General features: G+C 40.1%; 2 protein-coding genes across 3 annotated transcripts in view; one reads left to right on the top strand and one right to left on the bottom strand.

The window, feature by feature from the left end:
- LOC139575073 (NLR family CARD domain-containing protein 3-like) overlaps positions 1-22,989 on the bottom strand; it is a 188,840-nt gene that overhangs the window by 116,113 nt on the left and 49,738 nt on the right. The gene's annotated exons all lie outside the window — the stretch shown is intronic.
- Positions 4,463-22,989, top strand: part of LOC139575095 (uncharacterized) — a 23,827-nt gene continuing 5,300 nt past the window's right edge. Inside the window, exons 1-3 of one of the 2 annotated variants that reach the window (XM_071400097.1) lie at positions 4,463-4,764; positions 6,337-6,397; positions 16,803-18,558. In XM_071400097.1, the coding sequence (XP_071256198.1) occupies positions 18,491-18,558 (68 nt within the window). In that variant the 5' untranslated portion in view covers positions 4,463-4,764; positions 6,337-6,397; positions 16,803-18,490. The remainder of the gene's footprint in view (positions 4,765-6,336; positions 6,398-16,802; positions 18,559-22,989) is intronic. The other variant, XM_071400098.1, reaches the window with a different exon arrangement.

Below are 22,989 nucleotides of genomic sequence, written 5' to 3'. Positions count from 1 at the left end.
TTTCCACCATTCATTTTTCACGCTGTGAATTTTACAAAAAATTTGAGTTAGTTGTTTGTTTTGTGTAGGCTTACCTTACATTTTGATAGCCGTGTAATTCTCTCTTGGAGAAGGTGAGTTTTATCAATATATTCACCTCAATTTACTCCAAAAAATGTGCAATGACAGTTATTGATCAAAGTTTCCTTGTTGGAGAGAGATTTGTGCAGTTATTAAAACATCATGTCAGGTTAAGCCTACATAGTAGTTCTAAAATCCCAGATGGAAAAATGAATGGTGAAAAAACGATCGGAACCATTTCCTGGTTTTATGACTCAACTGTGTTCTTCTTCTACTACTACTGCTACTGCTACTGCTACTACTACTGCTACTGCTACGACTACTACTACTACCACTACGACTACTACTACTACTACCACTACTACTACTGCTACTGTTACTACTACTACTACTACTGCTACTGCTACTGCTACTGCTACTGCTACTGCTACTGCTACTGCTACTACTACTACTACTACTACTGCTACTGCTACTGCTACTGCTACTGCTACTGCTACTGCTACTACAACTACTACTGCTACTGCTGCTACTGCTACTACTGCTACTACTACTACTACTACTACTACTACTGCTCCTACTACTACTACTGCTACTACTACTACTACTACTACTACTACTACTACTACTACTACTACTACTACTACTACTACTTCTTCTTCTTCTTCGGTGGGGTTTAACAGCAGATGGCATCCAACGTTATTGTGCATTACCACCACCTACTGTACTGGAGCGTGGGCCAGAAACAGGGAGAAACTAAATCCTACCTGCCAGCCCAGTTGCTCTTAAACCCAGGCACCACAGGCTAATAGGGATTTATTTCCTTTACTCTCATCAGACTGAAAATGTACCAGTTTAAAGTATACATAAATACAATATCTTTTTGTATTACAAATTACATTTATTATAACATGTAAATATGCAAATGAGGCAAAACCTCCTTAAATATGCGCTCATTTGCATATTACGAGAATTCGTTTTTCAACACATTGCTTCAAGGCAGAATGTTTTTTGTTTTTGTTTTATTGTGATAAGACACTCAATGGTCAGACTTTTACAGAACAGTTTATCAAAAGATTTTCATTTCATGGAATTATTTAAAATACACTATTCACATGTATGATGGATGCATGTTTTGCATATATTTACAGATAAAATGACACTTAACATCAAAACGACACAAGATATCAAAAAGAGCCTCTGTAAAAGTCTGACCATAAGACCCAAGAACCTGTGCGTGGAATAATGTGAATGTACATCCTCTGAAGACTGAGAAAAATGAATTGGAGCACGGGGAACATGTCATTTTGAGAAAATGAGCGATAAAGATAGGCTAATGCAATTAACATGTACTTTCCATAAATATAACCATTTATGTCACATTAATTTTTTAAACTTATTTTAACCTCATACAATTTATCTTCTGGATTAATCTTTGTGTTTTCTGGTTATGTTGAGTGGAACAATGGATCATAGCGTTTAACATTATCTATTGGCTATTGGCGTCAAGAAGATATTCACTTTTTCCATTACAACAATCTGAGCCCCTTATCTGCTGGTTTAATCACTATATTTCTACAGCTTGATTTTTTACATTTATTGTAAGGTTAAGGTGATATACAGGTCTGGTTCTGAATTGTGAAATTCAATTATTAATATTCAATTAGTACAATTACAGAACATTTGAGGACACATACAGTAATATAAAAGGAAGCCACATTCCTACCTATAAGAGTCTGTATAGTTTCTGACACTGACTCCAACTGAGATTCCCAATGTGAGGGGAATGGAAATAGTATCTGAGGAAAATCTGTTTCATATTCAAAATGATCTGATAACTTCAATCTTCTATGAAAGACGTGTAGATCCCCTCCGGAGCTCCCCGCAGTACACCTGTTTAGGAGTTGGTATGAAAGTCAGTCCTCTTTCTAGAACCTCACTCTCGGCTTGGTTGAGCCCAATGGGACATTGTTGGTCAAGACCTCTAATCGGTTGTGAAGTAGTATGGACATATTGATGGAACAAGGTCACTAAGCTGGTGGTTAGACAGGGTAGATCCAAGAGCCTCTGCTGTCATCTAGAGAGTGTTTCTCTGTACTGCTTGACACATGGAGACTCAATGGAGGCCCAGTGGTGAGACAGGGTAGATCCAAGAGCCTCTGCTGTCATCTAGAGGGGGTTTCTCTGTACTGCTTGACACATGGAGACTCAATGGAGGCCCAGTGGTTAGACCGGGTAGATCCAAGAGCCTCTGCTGTCATCTAGAGGGTGTTTCTCTGTACTGCTTGACACATGGAGACTCAATGGAGGCCCAGTGCAAGTGCTCAAAGGCCCAAACAATTGTTTGTCAGGCTGGGATCTATAAAGCAGTATGTTCTTCAATTGGATGCCAACTAATATTCATACAGGGACAATAGGTGAGGCAGGAAGAAGAATGGTGTTCCTGATTTTCACAATTCCTCTTTTTTCTTTAGAGCTTCAGATTGAGATTGTTGTTATTCTCCAATATGTTTTTCTTCAGTGTTGCACTCTGGGTTCTCCAAGGGTAAAACTCCCTCTACTCTCCTCTTAACAGTTGTAGCCCCATGCTTTTGCTGGGAATTGTCCACTGTTGGTATCAATTTATTTGGTCCCAAAAAGACAAAAAGAAAAGTGTATTTGTCTAGTTTTAGCTGAGTCTCCAGTCATAATCAGGATAATGGCTCCACAACCCCCTCCGCCTCTGACTGTTCCTGACTATCTTGGAACAGAGGTGCAGCCCAGATAAGACTAGAATCCTACCGTAGCCGCAGGTTTTCTGTACAAAAACCTTCATTTAAAAGCAACTGGTTCATAAGAAGAGAGTGTCTGGAAATCTTGGTTACTGAAGATGCTGCATTGCGTTCTGTGTGGGGTCCATCTACTGGGAGGTGGTTAACTAGTCTGTTATATATATAGTTCTGTGTGGGTCCATCTACTGGGAGGTGGTTAACTAGTCTGCATATATAAAGTTCTGTGTGGGTCCATCTACTGGGAGGTGGTTAACTAGTCTGTTATATATAAAGTTCTGTGTGGGTCCATCTACTGGGAGGTGGTTAACTAGTCTGAATATATAAAGTTCTGTGTTCCATCTACTGCGAGGTGGGTAACTAGTCTGTATATTCTACTGATTCATATGGATACCAGTCCATACATTGGCTGTAAAAGTGGGTAGAAACAGACATATAACTTTAGCTATGTGGTCTTTACTTGAGTGTGTTTCAGCAGGGTGAGGTCAGAGAGATGCTTCCAAGTCAGTATTTTTCTGAACTCATAAAATCCTTTACACAATCTGATGGGATGGATGTTCAACCCCATTAAAATGACCATAAAGTCTATATAGAACCTTTAAGTTAAGACCTCACAGATCTGTTCATGGCAAAACAGTTCAATGAATGATACTAATTGATTCCTAAAGAATATAACATATAAATCATGAGCCTCATCTTGAGGAGTCACCTGTGACACTATTCAAAAAGAGTAGGAGGGCTGATCTAGGATCAGTTTAGCCTTTTATATCATAATGAATCAGATTACACGGAGAGGAGGGACCTGATCCTAGAACATAATGAATCAGATTACATGGAGAGGGGGACCTGATCCTTGATCATAATGAATCAGATTACATGGAGAGGGGGACCTGATCCTAGATCATAATGAATCAGATTACATGGAGAGGGGGACCTGATCCTAGATCATAATGAATCAGATTACATGGAGAGGACCTGATCCTAGATCATAATGAATCAGATTACATGGAGAGGACCTGATCATTGATCATAATGAATCAGATTACATGGAGAGGGGGGACCTGGTCCTAGATCATAATGAATCAGATTACATGGAGAGGGGGACCTGATCCTAGATCATAATGAATCAGATTACATGGAGAGTGGGGACCTGATCCTAGATCATAATGAATCAGATTACATAGAGAGGAGGACCTGATCCTTGATCATAATGAATCAGATTACATGGAGAGGGGGGACCTGATCCTAGATCATAATGAATCAGATTACATGGAGAGGGGGGCCTTTTCCTAGATCATAATGAATCAGGTCACATGGAGAGGAGGACCTGATCCTAGATCATAATGAATCAGATTACATGGAGAGAGGGGGGGCCTGATTCTAGATCATAATGAATCAGATTACATGGACAGGGGGACCTGATCCTAGATCAGCACTCCTCCTCTGAGACACTTCCCAGGAGTCACCAGGACCAAGAAACCAAACACTTACTGTTGTAAAGTCTAGTTACAGCAGGTGTTTACTACCATCTAGTGGAAGAAACCAATAAAACACTTTATTATCAGGGTGGGGGGACGGCTCAGTGAAACAGGAAGTAAAGTTGTTCTTTTGTACAGGATCCATGGTGAGATGACAGAGCAGAAAACACTACATGGAGAGAAGTACAAATAAAGTATTTCTGAACAATAAAGGACCGAGTAAGAGAATAAATACCTGGAATTACATATTATTACTAGTTAGTAGATCTCACAGGGTTCTGTCGTCATAATTTACCATACACCAGTGACGTCAGGAGGGACGTGATTTCCTCATATGAAAGTGAAAGTAACTGTGTGGTCTACGCCGTTACAAAACGACTGTGGAAAATGCAGCGCACATTTCTCCGCAACATTTGAAGTAGGATAATGTGTTGATTTGAAGGACAGACGGACAGAATCTGGTAAGTCTTGGCAACATATAACTATTATAAAGTTAGGTCGTAGTCAGACATTCAATAGACAGACTAGGCTTGAGATATGATTCTTTATCATGCTGACTAACCTGGGCCCGGTTTCCACGATGGAATTTAGGTTTAACGCTGGAAACGCATGATAAGTGGTAAACCATAATTATCAAAATGCAAATTTGAGTAAACGAAATTTTACAAATAAAAAGATGCGTAAACGATGTCTAAGTATTTCTGAATAATAATGAATTCTAAAGGAAAGAGTATGTGAATGAATACTAGGAATGATATATTACTAGTTAGAACTGCTACTTGAGCTGAGTTGCAGTTTTCAAAGTGGAAACTAATCAGTAGGTTTACATGTTATCAGTAAAACGTCTGGTAAAGATGGTGGAGGAGCTTTTCAATTATACGGTTTTATGTTTATCTCAGGGTTTCTCAACCCTTTTGTTCTTACCAGCACTTACACACCTGATTCAACTAATCATCAAATATTTTAAGACAGTTTAATATTTGAGGCATACAAATGAACATTCTCAAATTAAAACATTTTGGGTTTGTAGGCCTGTTTACAATTATTAAAGTCACACAATAAGGAGGGGAAAAACACAACTAAACCTGGTTTCGAGTAAATTATATGTTTAGCAAAAATAATGTAAGAGAGATGTCTTGAAGAAAGACTATAATAAAATTGAAGCAAGATGCGGCACAATGTCATGATTTACTGCTGTCGCATGAGACTGACTGTTAGAGCCACCCTGTGGTTACTATAGTAATATGAAGGGGTGACGCCTTGACTGCAGTTGAATCTGAATATAAGAAAGTATCTGTACAGGGCCATTTTGAGATGACAGAGCAGCTCATAGTTTAATCTCTAAACTGCAATTGAGTTTCACAGTAAAGTGAGTATTTCATGTTAATAATCTAGAATAAAGTAGAGGGAACATGTTGAATACAGTAAACTAGTGTCGAAGTGCTGCTGAGTCATTCCTACCATGCGGTGACTTTTCTGTCCACAGGAAATATCAGTTCTTATTTAGTGTAAAATGTGGATTCCAAAAGGCTTTAAATATAAGGTGTCCTTTACCTTAAAAACACCAAATTATGGATCCCGAAAGGGAATGTTATGCATTTTAACTCTTTTTTTTGTCAGAAGATGTAGGCGTTTTTGTCCCCAGATGTTATTTATCAACTTCCACAAGAAATATAAGCCATAAAATAACAAAATGTTAAACAATTTCTTCATTATTTTATAGTCCTAGTTGAAGTCTCTTTCATCAATTACTTTTTTCATGATTATTGTATTTATTATCTAATAGGGAGAGCCCGGGCAACTGAAATGTCTGAGCTTTTTCAACAGTGTGACTGTGAACATCTGAACCAAAACCAAATTAAGGGAGACATAGATATGATTTAAAAAACAACTGTTGATGCAATATGAAAATAAAATGGGTGGAGGAGATGAATCATAAACCCAGATTTGAGAACCTTTTGTTTGATTAAGAGTGAATTGGTGTGTGAGATGAATCATAAACCCAAATTGAGAAGCTTTTGTTTGATTAACAGTGAATTGGTGTGTGAGAGTGTCACGGTTGTCGTCGGAAGGATGAGACCAAAGCGCAGTGTGGTGAGCGTACATTTTCCTTTTATTTAAAATGTCGCCAACAAAACAACAAACGAAGACACAACCGTGAAGCTTACAGGGCTAAAGTGCCACTAACAAAAGTCAACTACCCACACTGAAAGGAGGGAAAAAGGTCTACCTAAGTATGATTCCCAATCAGAGACAACGATAGACAGCTGTCCCTGATTGAGAACCATACCCGGCCAAAACATAGAAATAAAGAAACTTAGAAAACAAAACATAGAATGCCCACCCCACATCACACCCTGACCTAACCAAATAGAGAAATAAAACGTCTCTCTAAGGTCAGGGCGTGACAGAGATATATTATGTATGACCTACCTAAAAGCAAGAGATCGCTATGTGCACAGGGAAGATCAGGGATATTACCTATTGTGGTGAAATGGAGGAAAGACTATGTAACTATTGTGACCTCGAAGAAATAGAGAATGAAACTGATTTGATCCTCTATTGCCCTTTCTACCACGATATACACTTGCTCTTATTCCAGAAAGCACAGCAGATATACCCTGGCATTATGTGATCAGTGATGGGGAGTTATTGAAATGTTTTTTGGTCCATTGTGTATTTCCGTTTGTGGAATATTTAGATAAAGCCTTGAATATAAGAAAAATGTCTACCTATAATTAAATTGTAAAAATATTTAGCTTCTATGTGGTAAATGGTATGTGTGTATAGGCTTGTCTCCCATATGAATCTTCTATGTGGTAAATGGTATGTGTGTATATAGATTGTGTATAGACTTGTCTCCCATATGAATCTTCTCTTTGTTCCAGACTGGATTCAAATGCCTTCTGTTTCTTTTTTTCTGTATTTATTTATCTGTATATGTGTATATATACAGTGTGTATGTACTGTATGTGTATATATACAGTGTGTATGTATGTATATTATTGTTCTGCTCTAGGGATGTAATTATTGTTTGCATCACCTTATTTACTATTATGTATTGATTTTTACCTTCCATTGTTTTCATTCTTCATGTGATGCGCAGTGCAGAGAACACTGGAAGGAGAATTATCCTTTAATTTCCACAGTGAATTATTGTAATGTTTGTTTATGTGGCAATTAATAACCCCATAAGGGAAGGGTTGCCAGTTGGCGATTTGACACAGAAATAAAATTTCATTCATTTGTTCTTAATTTTTCATTCATATTATTTAATTTAAGATTTCCTGCGTCCCCCTAATATCACTTTCCACCCTGTTAGTTTGTTGTAATTCCTAGAGCAAAACAGAGAACACCATCGTGTTCATACGAGTCTCAGTTTACAATAGAGTGGTATCATAATATTTTGTTGGCCAAACCGTTTCCAACTCTACACACAATTTTGTGAGAAGACAGATTTTCGGGATATCTCATGGTCTGACAAACACCACTCTAGCTCTGACAACTAGATCATAATGAATTAGATGACATGGAGGGTGACCTGATCCTAGATCATAATGAACCAGATTACATAGAGGGGGACCTGATTCTAGATCAGCTCTGAGACACTTCCTTTATGAATAAGGGCCCAGGAGTCACCAGGACCAACTGTAAATTGCTCTGGATAAGAGCGTCTGCTCAATGACTAAAATGGAAATGTAAAATGAGTCACCAGGACAGGCATTGGCAGGAAGGTCACAGCCACACGTTCACTGGTTAGGTAGGACACAAGATAACTGTTAGATAGGAGCAACAGTAAAGATACATGCCCTCAATGGGAAGTGACATTAATCCATAAATACAGAGCACAAGTACAACCCTTTTATATAAACCTTTTAAGGTAGTAAGAAAATAAACATTCAAATAATATTTCAATTAAGAAGTCTTGAATTACCAATAAATCATCTGCTAGCAATAGCTAGCGTGACATTACAGTGCACTGATTGACGGTGCTAGTTAGCTCGTCATTAACATGGCTAGCTAAGCTAGCAGACACTTGATAAACTTGCAGAAATATGCTTTAAATACAACATAAACATATACATTGTCACATTCGCTATTGACTTTGCGATATATGAACCAGTTTTCCAAATACACTATTGTGTTATACAGTTTTAAACAGTATTTATGTCCAGCAGAAGTAGACGTGCTCTCAGACTGAACAGCAGGCAGACCAACTTTCCAAATAGGGGAGAAGCACTCAAAACCCACTACTTGTTCTTTCAAGGAAAATAATACAAAAATGGTAAGTCTGAAGACCTCTCGTATTAACAACCTTACTACAATGGCAGCAAATGTTTTTTTATGAATTCGACAACACATAATGAAAGGAATCTTTATTCATATCACCCCTCTTTCTGAGGTGAATGGTTTCACCCACTACTCTACCCGGGACTGGGGTGTTCTCTGATATCCACGTTGCGCGCATCGCGAGTGAGGTTGATGGAAACTACATTTTCACTTTGTCACACATGCACCTTTGAAATCCCGTTCACGAGTATCCCTGTAGCCATAAATAAACATAATTTAATTTAAATTCATATGGGTTAAATTGAATAGTAACTGAAATCTGGACACTGACTCTAGGCCTATAAACTAATGTAATATGAACTGCAGAATTATGCATTTCTTGCATTTAAATGAAACAACAAATGTTAATTTAGTCTGGGGAACATGTTAATTTAGTCTGGGGAACAGGGGTGGATAAATATGATTTATTTCAGTATCTCTTGAGATAATGTGAATGAGAGTGTAAGATGTTATCTCTGACACTATGATGCAAGCAGACAGTATCTCTTGAGATAATGTGAATGAGAGTGTAAGGTGTTATCTCTGACACTATGATGCAAGCAGACAGTATCTCTTGAGATAATGTGAATGAGAGTGTAAGGTGTTATCTCTGACACTATGATGCAAGCAAACAGTATCTCTTGAGATAATGTGAATGAGAGTGAAAGGTGTTACCTTTGACACTATGATGCAAGCAGACAGTATTTTCAACCTCATCAGAAACATGTTTCATCGTTTTCTCAGCTTTTCTGTTCCTTAAAACCGTTCAGACTGATGACATTTGGACATTTTGCACAGGAACAATCTTTCCACTGTTCTGGAGTTATTGCGTTTTCTCCCCGGTCCCTAAACTAAACCCTTCAGACTGATGACATTTGGACATTTTGAAAAGGAACAATCTTTCCACTCTTCTGGAGTTATTGTGTTTTCTCCCAGTCCCTAAACTTAAACGGTCAACTTTACCGGTGTTAACTAGTAGATTACTAATGCATTAATTCTATCAATGTAAAACATTATTCTGGAGAGCACTACTTTATTTAGTCTGTCAATGTAAAACATTATTCTGGAGAGCACTACTTTATTTAGTCTATCAATGTAAAACATTATTCTGGAGAGCACTACTTTATTTAGTCTGTCAATGTAAAACATTATTCTGGAGAGAACTACTTTATTTAGTCTATCAATGTAAAACATTCTGGAGATCACTACTTTATTTAGTCTATCAATGTAAAACATTATTCTGGAGAGCACTACTTTATTTAGTATTCTGGGGCAACAAGTTATGACAGAAGAGAAGCTGCATGTATCAAACTATAATTGACAAACAAATGGCCTACCAAATGTAGAAAATTATAATCAGAAAGGTATCTAAATTAGGGGTAAAAGTAGCCAGTAGGCTACACGGTCCAGTACAGAGTATCAGATAAATACATTATTACAGTGGATCAAACTGCACAAGTAGCCTACTTGTGCAGTGATTTGTTTTGACAATCAGATGAGAACATCATCACACAACACATATGATATGTGAAACAGCCTGAGCAGACCACAGAAACAACAGAACATGGGATAAGATGTGATGAGAACATCATCACACAATACATATGATATGTGAAACAGCCTGAGCAGACAGCAGAAACAACAGTACATGGGATAAGATGTGTACATACATCTCAAAAACAGAATATTTGAGTATCCCGAATAACAACGGGATATTGGTGTGCATGTAAATGTGGTCACTGTTGTTGTAAAGTCTAGTTACAGCAGCTGTGTACTACCATCTAGTGGAGACACCAATAAAACACTATTATCAGGTTGGAACAGAAAGTCAATTTGTTATTTTGTACAGGATCCATTTTGAGACGACAGAGCAGAAAACACTATATGGAGAGAACTGACAAATAAAGTAAGTATTTCTGAAAAATAATTTATTCTAAAGGACAGAGTAAGATAATTAATACCTGGAATGAGATATTGCTAGTTCGTAGAACTGCTACTTGAGCTGCTGACAGACAGCAGTATGATATGTTGGATAAAAGAATACAGACAGACACAAATGTCAAGTTCAATAGCCTTGTTCAAGCATTATACAAGTCCCTACACATGGAGTCTGGGGAACAGCCCAGCTAGTCTGGAGAGCACTACTTTATTTAGTCTGCCAATGTAAAACATTATTCTGGAGAGCACTCAACTACACTCCGTAACATCATCCTTTTCAATAGAAAGTGCAAACATAACGGCACAACATTAAGTTCTTAACAGTCAAGTCTTAAAACCTTTAACGAGTCACCAACCCTGATCCGGGAGCACCCCCCACCACCCCCCCACTGAGTAGCATAGCTAGCATAGCGTCACAAGTAACTTGTAGCATCTAAATATCATTAAATCACAAGTCCAAGACACCAGATGAAAGATACAGGTCTTGTGAATAAAGCCACCATTTCAGATTTTTTAAATGTTTTACAGGGAAGACACAATATGTAAATCTATTAGCTAACCACGTTAGCAAAGGACACGATTCTTTTACTCCCAACAGTTTTTTCCTGCGTCAGTAGCTATCACTAATTTGACTAAATAAAAATATATATAGCCACTAACCAAGAAACAACTTCATAAGATGACAGTCTGATAACATATTTATGGTATAGCATAGTTTTTTTTTGAAAAATGTGCATTTTTCAGGTATAAATCACAGTTCTACATTGCAGCTGCAATCTGAAATAGTGCTGACCCAGCCAGAACAATTACAGAGACCAACGTCATATAACTAATTACTCATCTTAAAACATTTCAGAAAAATACACAGCGTACAGATATTGAAAGCCCAACATCTGGTGAATCCAAACAATATTTCAGATTTATTAAATGTTTTATAGCGAAAACAAAATGTAGCGCTAAATTAGCATAGCTATACCAGGCAGATTCGGCTGGGCGCCCACGGCCAGTTCACATGCACAACAGATATGATATAACATCGTAAATTGGGTCTTACTATGGCTGATCTTTCATCAGAATGTTGATCAAAGTGTCCTTTGTCAAGATGAGTCGTTGGTTGCGTTCAGAATGGTTCCTTTCCCACTCCATTTAGCACAGGTACTGGTCGAGTGGCACGGATTTCTCAAACGATAATAAAATCAGACAACGGAACACCGCAAAACTCCCGAAAAAATTCAAATAATCTGATTAAACTATATTGAAAAAACATACATTACGATGATCTGGTCACATGTATCAAACAAACTTCGAGACGGAGATAATAATGGCCGTACAACAGAAGACAATCGCAGCTCCAAGTCGCACGATATAGAGAACCGGAAGTTGTCGGTCACGCCAAAGAATTAGCTCTCATTTCACGTCAGTCCCAGATAAACAAGATATTTTTCCTCTGACGTCCTCTTGTCACCCAGAGGAAGGCCAATGAGGTGTGTTTCGGGTCATAGGGGGTACGACCATATATAGGCAGAGCGTTGAAGCTGGCATAACACATCTTGCTTTTTTCTTCTTGGTCAGGGAAAGTGCTGTCAAATGACTTCTGTATCACTCAGAGACAAAATTGAAACGGTTTTAGAAACTAGAGATTGTTTTCTTTCCAATGGTATTATTTATATGCATATAGTAAGAGCAATAATTGAATAAGAGGCAGTTTAATCTGTAGAGCAAATTATGCTAATGGGAAAATAGCACCCCCTGTATTCTCAAGAAGTTTTGAAAAAGCCTTACATTTTCTTTTTACTTCAGTTGTCATCTTCCTCTTTTTTGTGTGTTTTTTTTGTAAATAAAACAGAGGACACGTTAACTCTCTGTAGGCACGTGCCCAGCCTCCAACGTCCTGTGTGGTCTTCCGGCAGCAGTTTTATCCCTATCGATGAAGGGGGGGTTCGCCCAGGGAGCCATACAAGCTAGAACCGCCACTGCCTGGAGGGCAGGTAGTTTAACCCGGTTGATGCGTTGTGCAGACCCCACTACCCTCTGGAGAGCCCTGCGGTTGTGAGCGGTGCAGTTGCCGTACCAGGGGGTGATACAGCCCGACAGGTTGCTCTCAATTGTGCACCTGTAAAAGTTAGTGAGGGTTTTTGGTGACAAGCCACATTTTTTCAGCCTCCTGAGGTTGGTTGCCCCTTCTTCACCACACTGTCTGTGTGCGTGGACCATTTTAGTTTGTCGGTGATATGTACACAGAGGAACTTTCCACCTTCTTCACTACTGTCCCATCGATGTGGATATGGGGTGCTCCCTTTGTTGTTTCCTGAAGTCCACGATCATCTCCTTTGTTTTGTTGACGTTGAGTGAGAGGTTATTTTCCTGACACCACACTCTGAGGGCTCTCACCTCCTCCCTGTAGGCTGTCTCGACATTGTTGGTAATCAAGCCTACCACTGTAGTGTTGTCTGCAAACTTGATGATTGAGTTTGAGGCGTGCATGGCAACACAGTCGTGGGTGAACAGGGAGTACAGGAGGGGGCTGAGGACGCACCCTTGTGGGGCCCCAGTGTTGAGGGTCAGAGGGGTGGAGATGTTGTTTCCTACCTTCACCACCTGGAGTGGCCCCTCAGGATGTCAAGGACACAGTTGCACAGGACCATGCTTTCCACCTGGCTACCCCTACCCCGGTCAACAGCACTGCACGTCCCACAGCAACTCGCCCAAGCCTTCCCCATTTCTCCTCCCAAATCCAGTCAGCTGATGTTCTGAAAGAGCTGCAAAATCTGGACCCCTACAAATCAGCCGGGCTAGACAATCTGGACCCTTTCTTTCAAAAATTATCTGCCGAAATTGTTGCCACCCCTATTACTAGCCTGTTCAACCTCTCTTTCGTGACGTTTGAGATTCCCAAAGATTGGAAAGCAGCTGCGGTCATCCCCCTCTTCAAAGGGGGTACACTCTTGACCCAAACTGCTACAGACCTATATCTATCCTACCCTGCCTTTCTAAGGTCTTCGAAAGCCAAGTCAACAAACAGATTACTGACCATTTCGAATCCCACCATACCTTCTCTGCTATGCAATCTGGTTTCAGAGCTGGTCATGTGTGCATCTCATCCACGCTCAAGGTCCTAAACGATATCTTAACTGCCATCGATAAGAAACAATACTGTGCAACCGTATTCATTGACCTGGCCATGCTTTCGACTCTGTCAATCACCACATCCTCATCGGCAGACTAGACAGCCTTGGTTTCTCAAATTATTGCCTCGCCTGGTTCACCAACTACTTCTCTGATAGAGTTCAGTGTGCCAAATCGGAGGGTCTGTTGTCCGGGCCTCTGGCAGTCTCTATGGGGGTGACACAGGGTTCAATTCTTGGACCGACTCGCTTCTCTGTATACATCAATGATGTCGCTCTTGCTGCTGGTGAGTCTCTGATCCACCTCTACGCAGACGACACCATTCTGTATACTTCTAGCCCTTCTTTGGACACTGTGTTAACAACCCTCCAGTTTCAATACCATGCAACTCTCCTTCCGTGGCCTCCAATTGCTCTTAAATACAAGTAAAACTAAATGCATGCTCTTCAACCGAACGCTGCCTGCACCTGCCCGCCTGTCCAACATCACTACTCTGGATGGCTCTGACTTAGAATATGTGGACAACTACAAATACCTAGGTGTCTGGTTAGACTGTAAACTCTCCTTCCAGACTCACATCAAACATCTCCAATCCAAAGTTAAATCTAGAATTGGCTTCCTATTTCGCAACAAAGCATCCTTCACTCATGCTGCCAAACATACCCTTGTAAAACTGACCATCCTACCAATCCTCGACTTCAGCGATGTCATTTACAAAATAGCCTCCAATACCCTACCCAATAAATTGGATGCAGTCTATCACAGTGCCATCCGTTTTGTCACCAAAGCCCCATATACTACCCACCACTGCGACCTGTACGCTCTCGTTGACTGGCCCTCGCTTCAAACTCGTCGCCAAACCCACTGGCTCCAGGTCATCTACAAGACCCTGCTAGGTAACGTCCCCCCTTCTCAGCTCGCTGGACACCATAGCAGCACCCACCTGTAAAACGCGCTCCAGCAGGTATATCTCTCTGGTCACCTCCAAAACCAATTCTTCCTTTGGCCGCCTCTCCTTCCAGTTCTCTGCTGCCAATGACTGGAACGAACTACAAAAATCTCTGAAACTGGAAACACTTATCTCCCTCACTAGCTTTAAGCACCAGCTGTCAGAGCAGCTCACAGATTACTGCACATTGTACATAGCCAATCTATAATTTATCCCAAACAAATACCTCTTTCCCTACTGTATTTATTTATTTATTTTGCTCCTTTGCACCCCATTATTTCTATCTCTACTTTGCACATTCTTCCACTGCAAATCAACCATTCCAGTGTTTTACTTGCTATATTGTATTTACTTCGCCACCATGGCCTTTTTTGCCTTTACCTCCCTTATCTCACCTCACTTGCTCACATTGTATATAGACTTATTTTTCTACTGTATTATTGACTGTATGTTTGTTTTACTCCATGTGTATCTCTGTGTTGTTGTATGTGTCGAACTGCTTTGCTTTATCTTGGCCATGTCGCAATTGTAAATGAGAACTTGTTCTCAACTTGCCTACCTGGTTAAATAAAGGTGAAATATATTTTTTTAAATGATGAGTTTGGAGGGTACTATGGTGTTGAATGCTGAGCTGTCGTCAATGAACAGCATTCTTACATAAGTATTCCTCTTGTCCAGATGGGATAGGGCAGTGTGCAGTGTGATGGCGATTGCATCGTCTGTGGCCTATTGGGGTGGTAAGCAAATTGGAGTGGGTCTAGGGTGACAGGTAGGGTGGAGGTGATATGATCCTTGACTAGTTTCTCAAAGCACTTCATGATGACAGAAGTGAGTGCTACGGGGCGATAGTCATTTAGTTCAGTTATCTTTGCTTTCTTGGGAACATGAACAATGGTAGCCATCTTGAAGCATGTGGGGAAAGCAGACTGGGATAGGGATTGATTGAATATATCTGTAAACACACCAACCAGCTGGTCTGCGCATGCTCTGAGGACGCGGCTAGGGATGCCGTCTGGGCCGGCAGCCTTGCGAGGGTTAACTCGCTTAAATGTTTTACTCACTTCGGCCACGGAGAAGGAGAGTCCACAGTCTTTGGTAGCGGGCCACGTCGGTGGCGCTGTATTGTCCTCAAAGCGAGCAAAGAAGTTGCTTAATTTGTCTAGGAGCAAGACGTCGATATCCGTGACGGGGCTGGTTTTCTTTTTGTAATCCGTGATTGTCTGTAGACCCTGCCACATACGTCTCGTGTTTGAGCCGTTGAATTGCGACTCTACTTTGTCTCTGTACTGACGCTTTGCTTGTTTGATTGCCTTACGGAGGGAATAACTACACTTTTTGTTTTCAGCCATGTTTCCAGTCGCCTTCTCATGATTAAATGCGGTGGTACGTGCTTTCAGTTTTGCACGAATGCTGCCATCAATCCACGGTTTCTGGTTAGGGAAGGTTATAATAGTCACAGTGGGTATAACACTTCCTTATGAACTCGCTCACCGAGTCAGCGTATATATCAATGTTATTGTCTGAGGCAACCCGGGACATATCCGAGTCCACGTGATCGAAGCAATCTTGAAACGTGGAATCCGATTGGTCAGACCAGTGTCAATTGCAGCAAGCTACTGGGTAACAGAAGCACTTCTTCCCTCAAAATCTCCTTGCTATTCATGTTAAATAAATTAATATGTCAATTTGTACTAAACAAGCTGCTAAATCATATTGCCCAGCCTACTGTAGTCTATCTGAAATAAGATGTAGGCCTATCAGGGGCAATTTTTTGGGCCTAGTTTTCAGGCCTTGTGGGCGGGTTTTGAGTAGTCATTGGGCTAGAATAAGTACTTGCATTAAATCACCTGACTGTTTGGATGTGTCTGTTAGTAAATGTTTTATTTCTAAGAGATAATGAATAAATGAGAACAATTGACATTCAATAATTAGTTGTCACTGTGTTAACCACAAGCAACATGCTGGATCTCTGTTTAGTTGTCACTGTGTTAACCACAAGCAACATGCTGGATCTCTGTTTAGTTGTCACTGTGTTAACCACAACCAACATGCTGGATCTCTGTTTAGTTGTCACTGTGTTAACCACAACCAACATGTTGGATCTCTGTTTAGGGGTCACTGTGTTAACCATAACCATCATGCTGGATCTCTGTTTAGGGGTCAGTGATCTAAAATGAGTCACTCTGGGGAGAGAGAGGAGGGGGGCCCTGCCTCCAAAAGGAGTCTCTCTGGGGAGAGAGAGGATGGAGGCCCTGCCTCTAAAATGAGTCTCTCTGGGGAGAGAGAGGAAGGGGGCCCTGCCTCTAAAATGAGTCTCTCTGGGGGACATGACACCAAAACTAAGAGGTGAGCTGACAATATTGTTTAAGAATGTATATTCTAAAACGTTTTTTCAATCATAAATTATTTCTTATGGGTACATTCTAACTGTTCTAGATTTTAGATGTGTATGAAAATGTGTTTTTAAACAAAATGCTATATCTCCATTGTTTAGCAGGAATGGAATGTTTGTATCCTGTATATTTAACTGTGATATGTTGTTGTCTCACCTAGATATCTATATATGTCACGCCCTGGCCTTAGTATTCTTTGTTTTCTTTATGTTTTTTAGTTAGGTCAGGGTGTGACCTGGGGAATGTATGTGTTTTTGTAGTGTCTAGTGTAGTTGTCTAGTTATGTCTATGGCTGCCTAGATTGGTTCTCAATTAGAGGCAGCTGTGGTTCATTGTCTCTGATTGAGAGCCATATTTAAGGCAGTCATAGGCATTGGGGTTTTGTGGGTAATTGTCTGTGTCTATGTTGCATGTTTGCACTTAGTCTTTGATAGCTTCACGCTCGTCTGTTTGTTGTTTTGTTTCGTTGTCCTTCTTCTAATAAAGAGAAGATGTATTTTCCACACGCTGCGCCTTGGTCCTTTCTCTCTCCCATTGACGATCGTGACAATATATCCATTGTTTATCAGGAATGGAACGTTTGTATCCTGTATATTTGACTGTGATATGTGGTTGTCTCACCTAGCTAGCTTAAAATACCATATCTTAATTTCACCCAGTTTCTCACAGCAGGAAAATATCAGCAAATGTGCATTTTTATGTGGATTATAATTAAGGGACATTTTGGGGTTAATCCATTTTTCATCAAGGCAAATCAAGTCTGACATTTCTAAGTGTAAAGTGTCAGGTTTTGGCCAGGACTGTTCAGGTTTTGTTCACTAGATGTCCCCCTTGCACCTTTTTTGTACCTTTTGTTTTTTCTTGCTCTAATTATTGTTTGCACCTGTAAGTCATTCCCTTGTTAGTATTTAAACCCTGTGTGTTCCTCAGTTCCTTGCTCAGTGTTTGTAAGTTAGCACCCAGCCCCAGCCCAAGCCTTGTTTTATATAGACTTTTCTCTTGTTGGATTTTCCAGAGGTTCTCTGGTTTTGTTCTTGTTTATTATTTGAGTAGTTTTTTGAGGTTTGTTTTTCCCTGCTGTTTTTTACCACTTTGTGTATTTTTCGTTGTATTTTGGAGGATATCTATTTTTTATTAAACCACCATCTCTAGTACTGCTGTGTCTGCCTCATCTTCTGGGTTCTGCCAATTATTTAGTGACTGTTTCTCGCACCGGGTCCTGACAGTAAAGTATACACTTTAAAGCCTTGTAGTGGTTTAATAATTTATTTAAACAATAAAAGATAATTTACCAACGTTTCTGAAAAGTGATATATAGCGTTTTGGAATGGAACTTTTCTTATGTTTCCCATCTGAGCTCAGAGTAGATGAGAGACATAACGTTTGTCTCTGTTGTGTTGATGCCCAATCAAGCTGAAGAGACCAGCCTCCCCTGTACCCAGCTGTGTGTCCATGAAGAGTGACTGGTCTATGGGTCAGCCTATAAACTTCAGAGAGGGAGACTTTTCTACTGAACAAAGGTAAAAAGAACTCATGGGTCATGGTCTGTGAGTTAAACAACACTGTCTCTAGTCATTTCTCCTCTCCCATTTTCACATTTATTTTTGTTGTTTTTGTTAGGTTCTAATTCTCAGAGTAAAAAACTGTACGGACATTTATGAAAGCTTAACCAAGTTTATTCTGCCCAGAGGGTCAATACAGCTGCATTCAGACAAAACATTTTTTCCACCACCACAAGCATATATACTCCAATTTAGGCACTGCTCCTTCTCTCCAATCTTTACATCTTTTATGTTTCGACAGGAATACAAAGTGATAGGGTAATAAACCATTGTTTCTCCCTTAAAGGAATCTGACCTGACCTCAACCCCCTTGATGCCTAATCCAAAGATCTCCACCCGTATCACGTATATCCCGTGACTTCCTCCCGTCCACCCAGCACATTCCACAGCCATCTGGCTCCTATAGATAACCATCAACTTCTGATGTAACAACCAGTCTCTATCACCCCTCAGATACAATAGTATTACTGATGTAACAACCAGTCTCTATCACCCCTCAGATACTATAGTATTACTGATGTAACAACCAGTCTCTATCCCCCCTCAGATACTATAGTAATACTGATGTAACAACCAGTCTCTATCACCCATCAGATACTATAGTAATACTGATGTAACAACCAGTTTCTATCCCCCCTCAGATACTATAGTAATACTGATGTAACAACCAGTCTCTATCACCCATCAGATACTATAGTAATACTGATGTAACAACCAGTCTCTATCCCCCCTCAGATACTATAGTATTACTGATGTAACAACCAGTCTCTATCACCCCTCAGATACTATAGTATTACTGATGTAACAACCAGTCTCTATCACCCCTCAGATACTATAGTATTACTGATGTAACAACCAGTCTCTATCACCCCTCATATACTATAGTAATACTGATGTAACAACCAGTCTCTATCCCCCCTCAGATACTATAGTAATACTGATGTAACAACCAGTCTCTATCCCCCCTCAGATACTATAGTATTACTGATGTAACAACCAGTCTCTATCACCCCTCAGATACTATAGTATTACTGATGTAACAACCAGCCTCTATCCCCCCTCAGATACTATAGTATTACTGATGTAACAACCAGTCTCTATCACCCCTCAGATACTATAGTATTACTGATGTAACAACCAGTCTCTATCACCCCTCAGATACTATAGTATTACTGATGTAACAACCAGTCTCTATCACCCCTCAGATACTATAGTATTACTGATGTAACAACCAGCCTCTATCCCCCCTCAGATACTATAGTATTACTGATGTAACAACCAGTCTCTATCACCCCTCAGATACTATAGTATTACTGATGTAACAACCAGTCTCTATCACCCCTCAGATACTATAGTATTACTGATGTAACAACCAGTCTCTATCACCCCTCAGATACTATAGTATTACTGATGTAACAACCAGTCTCTATCACCCCTCAGATACTATAGTATTACTGATGTAACAACCAGTCTCTATCACCCCTCAGATACAATACTGCTGAGTATAACAATATTCCAAGTTACATTTTCATAATCCATATTCTAATCCTTTCTTCCATTTTCATAGTCCTAAAACAATAATAAACAAACACAACGTGTGTCTGTGAGTGAGTGTGTGTGTGCACTCCCTGGATGTGGAGATGTAATCTCTATCCTGATTGCCTAGTCACTTTTACCCCTACCTACATGTACATTACCTCAAATATAGCCTCATTATTACCTCAACTACCTGGTACCCCTGCACATTGACTCAGTACTGGTACTCCTTATAGTCTCATTATTACCTCAACTACCTGGTACCCCTGCACATTGACTCAGTACTGGTACTCCTTATAGCCTCATTATTACCTACAACTACCTGGTACCCCTGCACATTGACTCAGTACGGGTACTCCTTATAGTCTCATTATTACTTCAACTACCTGGTACCCCTGCACATTGACTCAGTACTGGTACTCCTTATAGTCTCATTATTGTTATTGTATTGTGTTACTATTTCCTTTTTTCATCTGCATTGTTGGGAAAGGGCTCATAAGTAAGAATTTCACAGTAAAGTGTACACCTGTTGTATTTGGTGCATGTGAGAAATACAATTTGATTTGATTTGAAGCTCATTGGCAGAAACACGTCATTGGGTCTAACGGTCGTCTCGTGCCAGCAGGTGTGGTAGAGAGAGAGAGAGAGAGAGAGAGAGAGAGACAGAGAGAGAGAGAGACAGAGAGAGATAGAGAGGGAGAGGGAGAGGGTGAGAGAGAGGGAGGGAGAGAGAGAGAGAGAGAGGGAGAGCGAGGGGGTCGAAACAGCCTGTTCGGGACAAGGTAGCACGTCCGGTGAACAGATCTGGGTTCCATAGCCGCAGGCCGACCAGCAGAAAGGGGATAAGCGGCATGACAAGGTATCACGTCTGGTGGAGCATGTATCAATACTGATAGGATCTAAAGAAAGGGAGTGCTGCTCTCAGATCAGATTGCTCCTTTCAAATCTTTCCTTAACATTATAATTCGTTCACAATACTCAGCCCCTAGAGAAATATTTTCACCTATGGCTGCAAATATTGAGGCAGCTTATTCTAATCCGTACCTAATAAAAATGCACTAAATCACAGATTTGGCACATCAAAGCGTTAGGCTACACATTAAAAAAAAATATTGAGACAAATTACAGACCGTAGTCTACAAGTAGCAAAATAGAACTCAATTGAACATAAAACGTATTTCAATCTGATTGTAATAGGCCTATAGCCTACTGTTTATATTCTAATGCAGTCATCTCAGTTTCATTTAAATGTTTAATTTGAGGCAAATCATTTTATACGTCGCTTGTTTCTTTCAATTGCAAAGACATTTGCAACTTTGTATTTGTAGTCAACTTTGTTCTGTATTTATCTGCAGTCACAGAGAGACGGATAAACCATGTGATTCTATGTTTAACAGAGATCTTCTGTGATTAAAGTGATGCAGGAGGGTAAAAAAGCATCTAACGATGCACTAAGCTGTTCCACATTAATAACGATGGTTTTGGGAAACAGCTCGGAGATTTAACAATGCTCCTACGAAGGTTTTAATGAACTTAGCTTTAAGATGCTTTTGGGAAACCAGGTCCTGGATAAAAAGATCTGCAGAATTCAGAAGTAAATGTTTTACATACAGATCTCATATTACTGTATTTAATAAACAATTTAAATATACATATACATATATACAGTTGAGGTTGGAAGTTTACATTCACCTTAACCAAATACATTTCAACTCAGTTTTTCACAATTCCTGATTTAAACCTAGTAAGAATTCCCTTTCTTAGGTCAGTTAGGATCACCACTTTATTTGAGGAATGTGAAATGTCAGAATAATAGTAGAGAATGATTTATTTCAGCTTTTCTTTCTTTCATCGCATTCCCAGTGGGTCAGAAGTTTACAAACACTCAATTAGTATTTGGTAGTATTGCCTTTAAATTGTTTAACTTGGGTCAAATGTTTCGGGTAGCCTTCCACAAGCTTCACACAATATGTTGGGTGAATTCTGGTCCATTCCTCCTGACAGAGCTGGTGTAACTGAGTCAGGTTTGTAGGCCTCCTTGCTCGCACACGCTTTTTCAGTTCTGCCCACACATTTTCTATAGGATTGAGGTCAGGGCTTTGTGATGGCCACTCCAGTACCTTGACTTTGTTGTCCTTAAGCCATTTTGCCACAACTTTGGAAGTATGCTTGGGGTCATTGTCAGTTTGGAAGACCCATTTGAGACCAAGCTTTAACTTCCTGACTGATGTCTTGAGATGTTGCTTCAATATATCCATATAATTGTCCTGCCTCATGATGCCATCTATTTTGTGAAGCGCACCAGTCCCTCCTGCAGCAAAGCACCCCCACAACATGATGCTGCCACCCCCGTGCTTCACGGTTGGGATGGTGTTCTTTGGCTTGCAAGCTTCCCCTTTATCCTCCAAACATAACGATGGTCATTATGGCCAAACAGTTCTATTTTTGTTTCATCAGACCAGAGGACATTTCTCCAAAAAGTATAACCTTTGTCCCCATGTGCAGTTGCAAACCGTAGTCTGGCTTTGGACCAGTGGCTTCTTCCTTGCTGAGTGGCCTTTCAGGTTATGTCAATATAGGACTCGTTTTACTGTAGATATAGATACTTTTGTACCTGTTTCCTCCAGCATCTTCACAAGGTCCTTTGCTGTTGTTCTGGGATTGATTTGCACTTTTCGCACCAAAGTACGTTCATCTCTAGGAGACAGAACGCGTCTCCTTCCTGAGCGGTATGAGGGCTGCGTGGTCCCATGGTGTTTATACTTGCGGACTATTGTTTGTACAGATGAAAGTTGTACCTTCAGGCGTTTGGAAATTTCTCCCAAGGATGAACCTGATTTGTGGAGGTCTAAA

This window comes from Salvelinus alpinus, chromosome 5 (assembly GCF_045679555.1).
Source record: "Salvelinus alpinus chromosome 5, SLU_Salpinus.1, whole genome shotgun sequence".
Lineage (NCBI taxonomy): Eukaryota > Metazoa > Chordata > Actinopteri > Salmoniformes > Salmonidae > Salvelinus > Salvelinus alpinus.
Note: the sequence above shows the minus strand (reverse complement) of the source record. Positions and strands in the feature narration are given on the sequence as shown.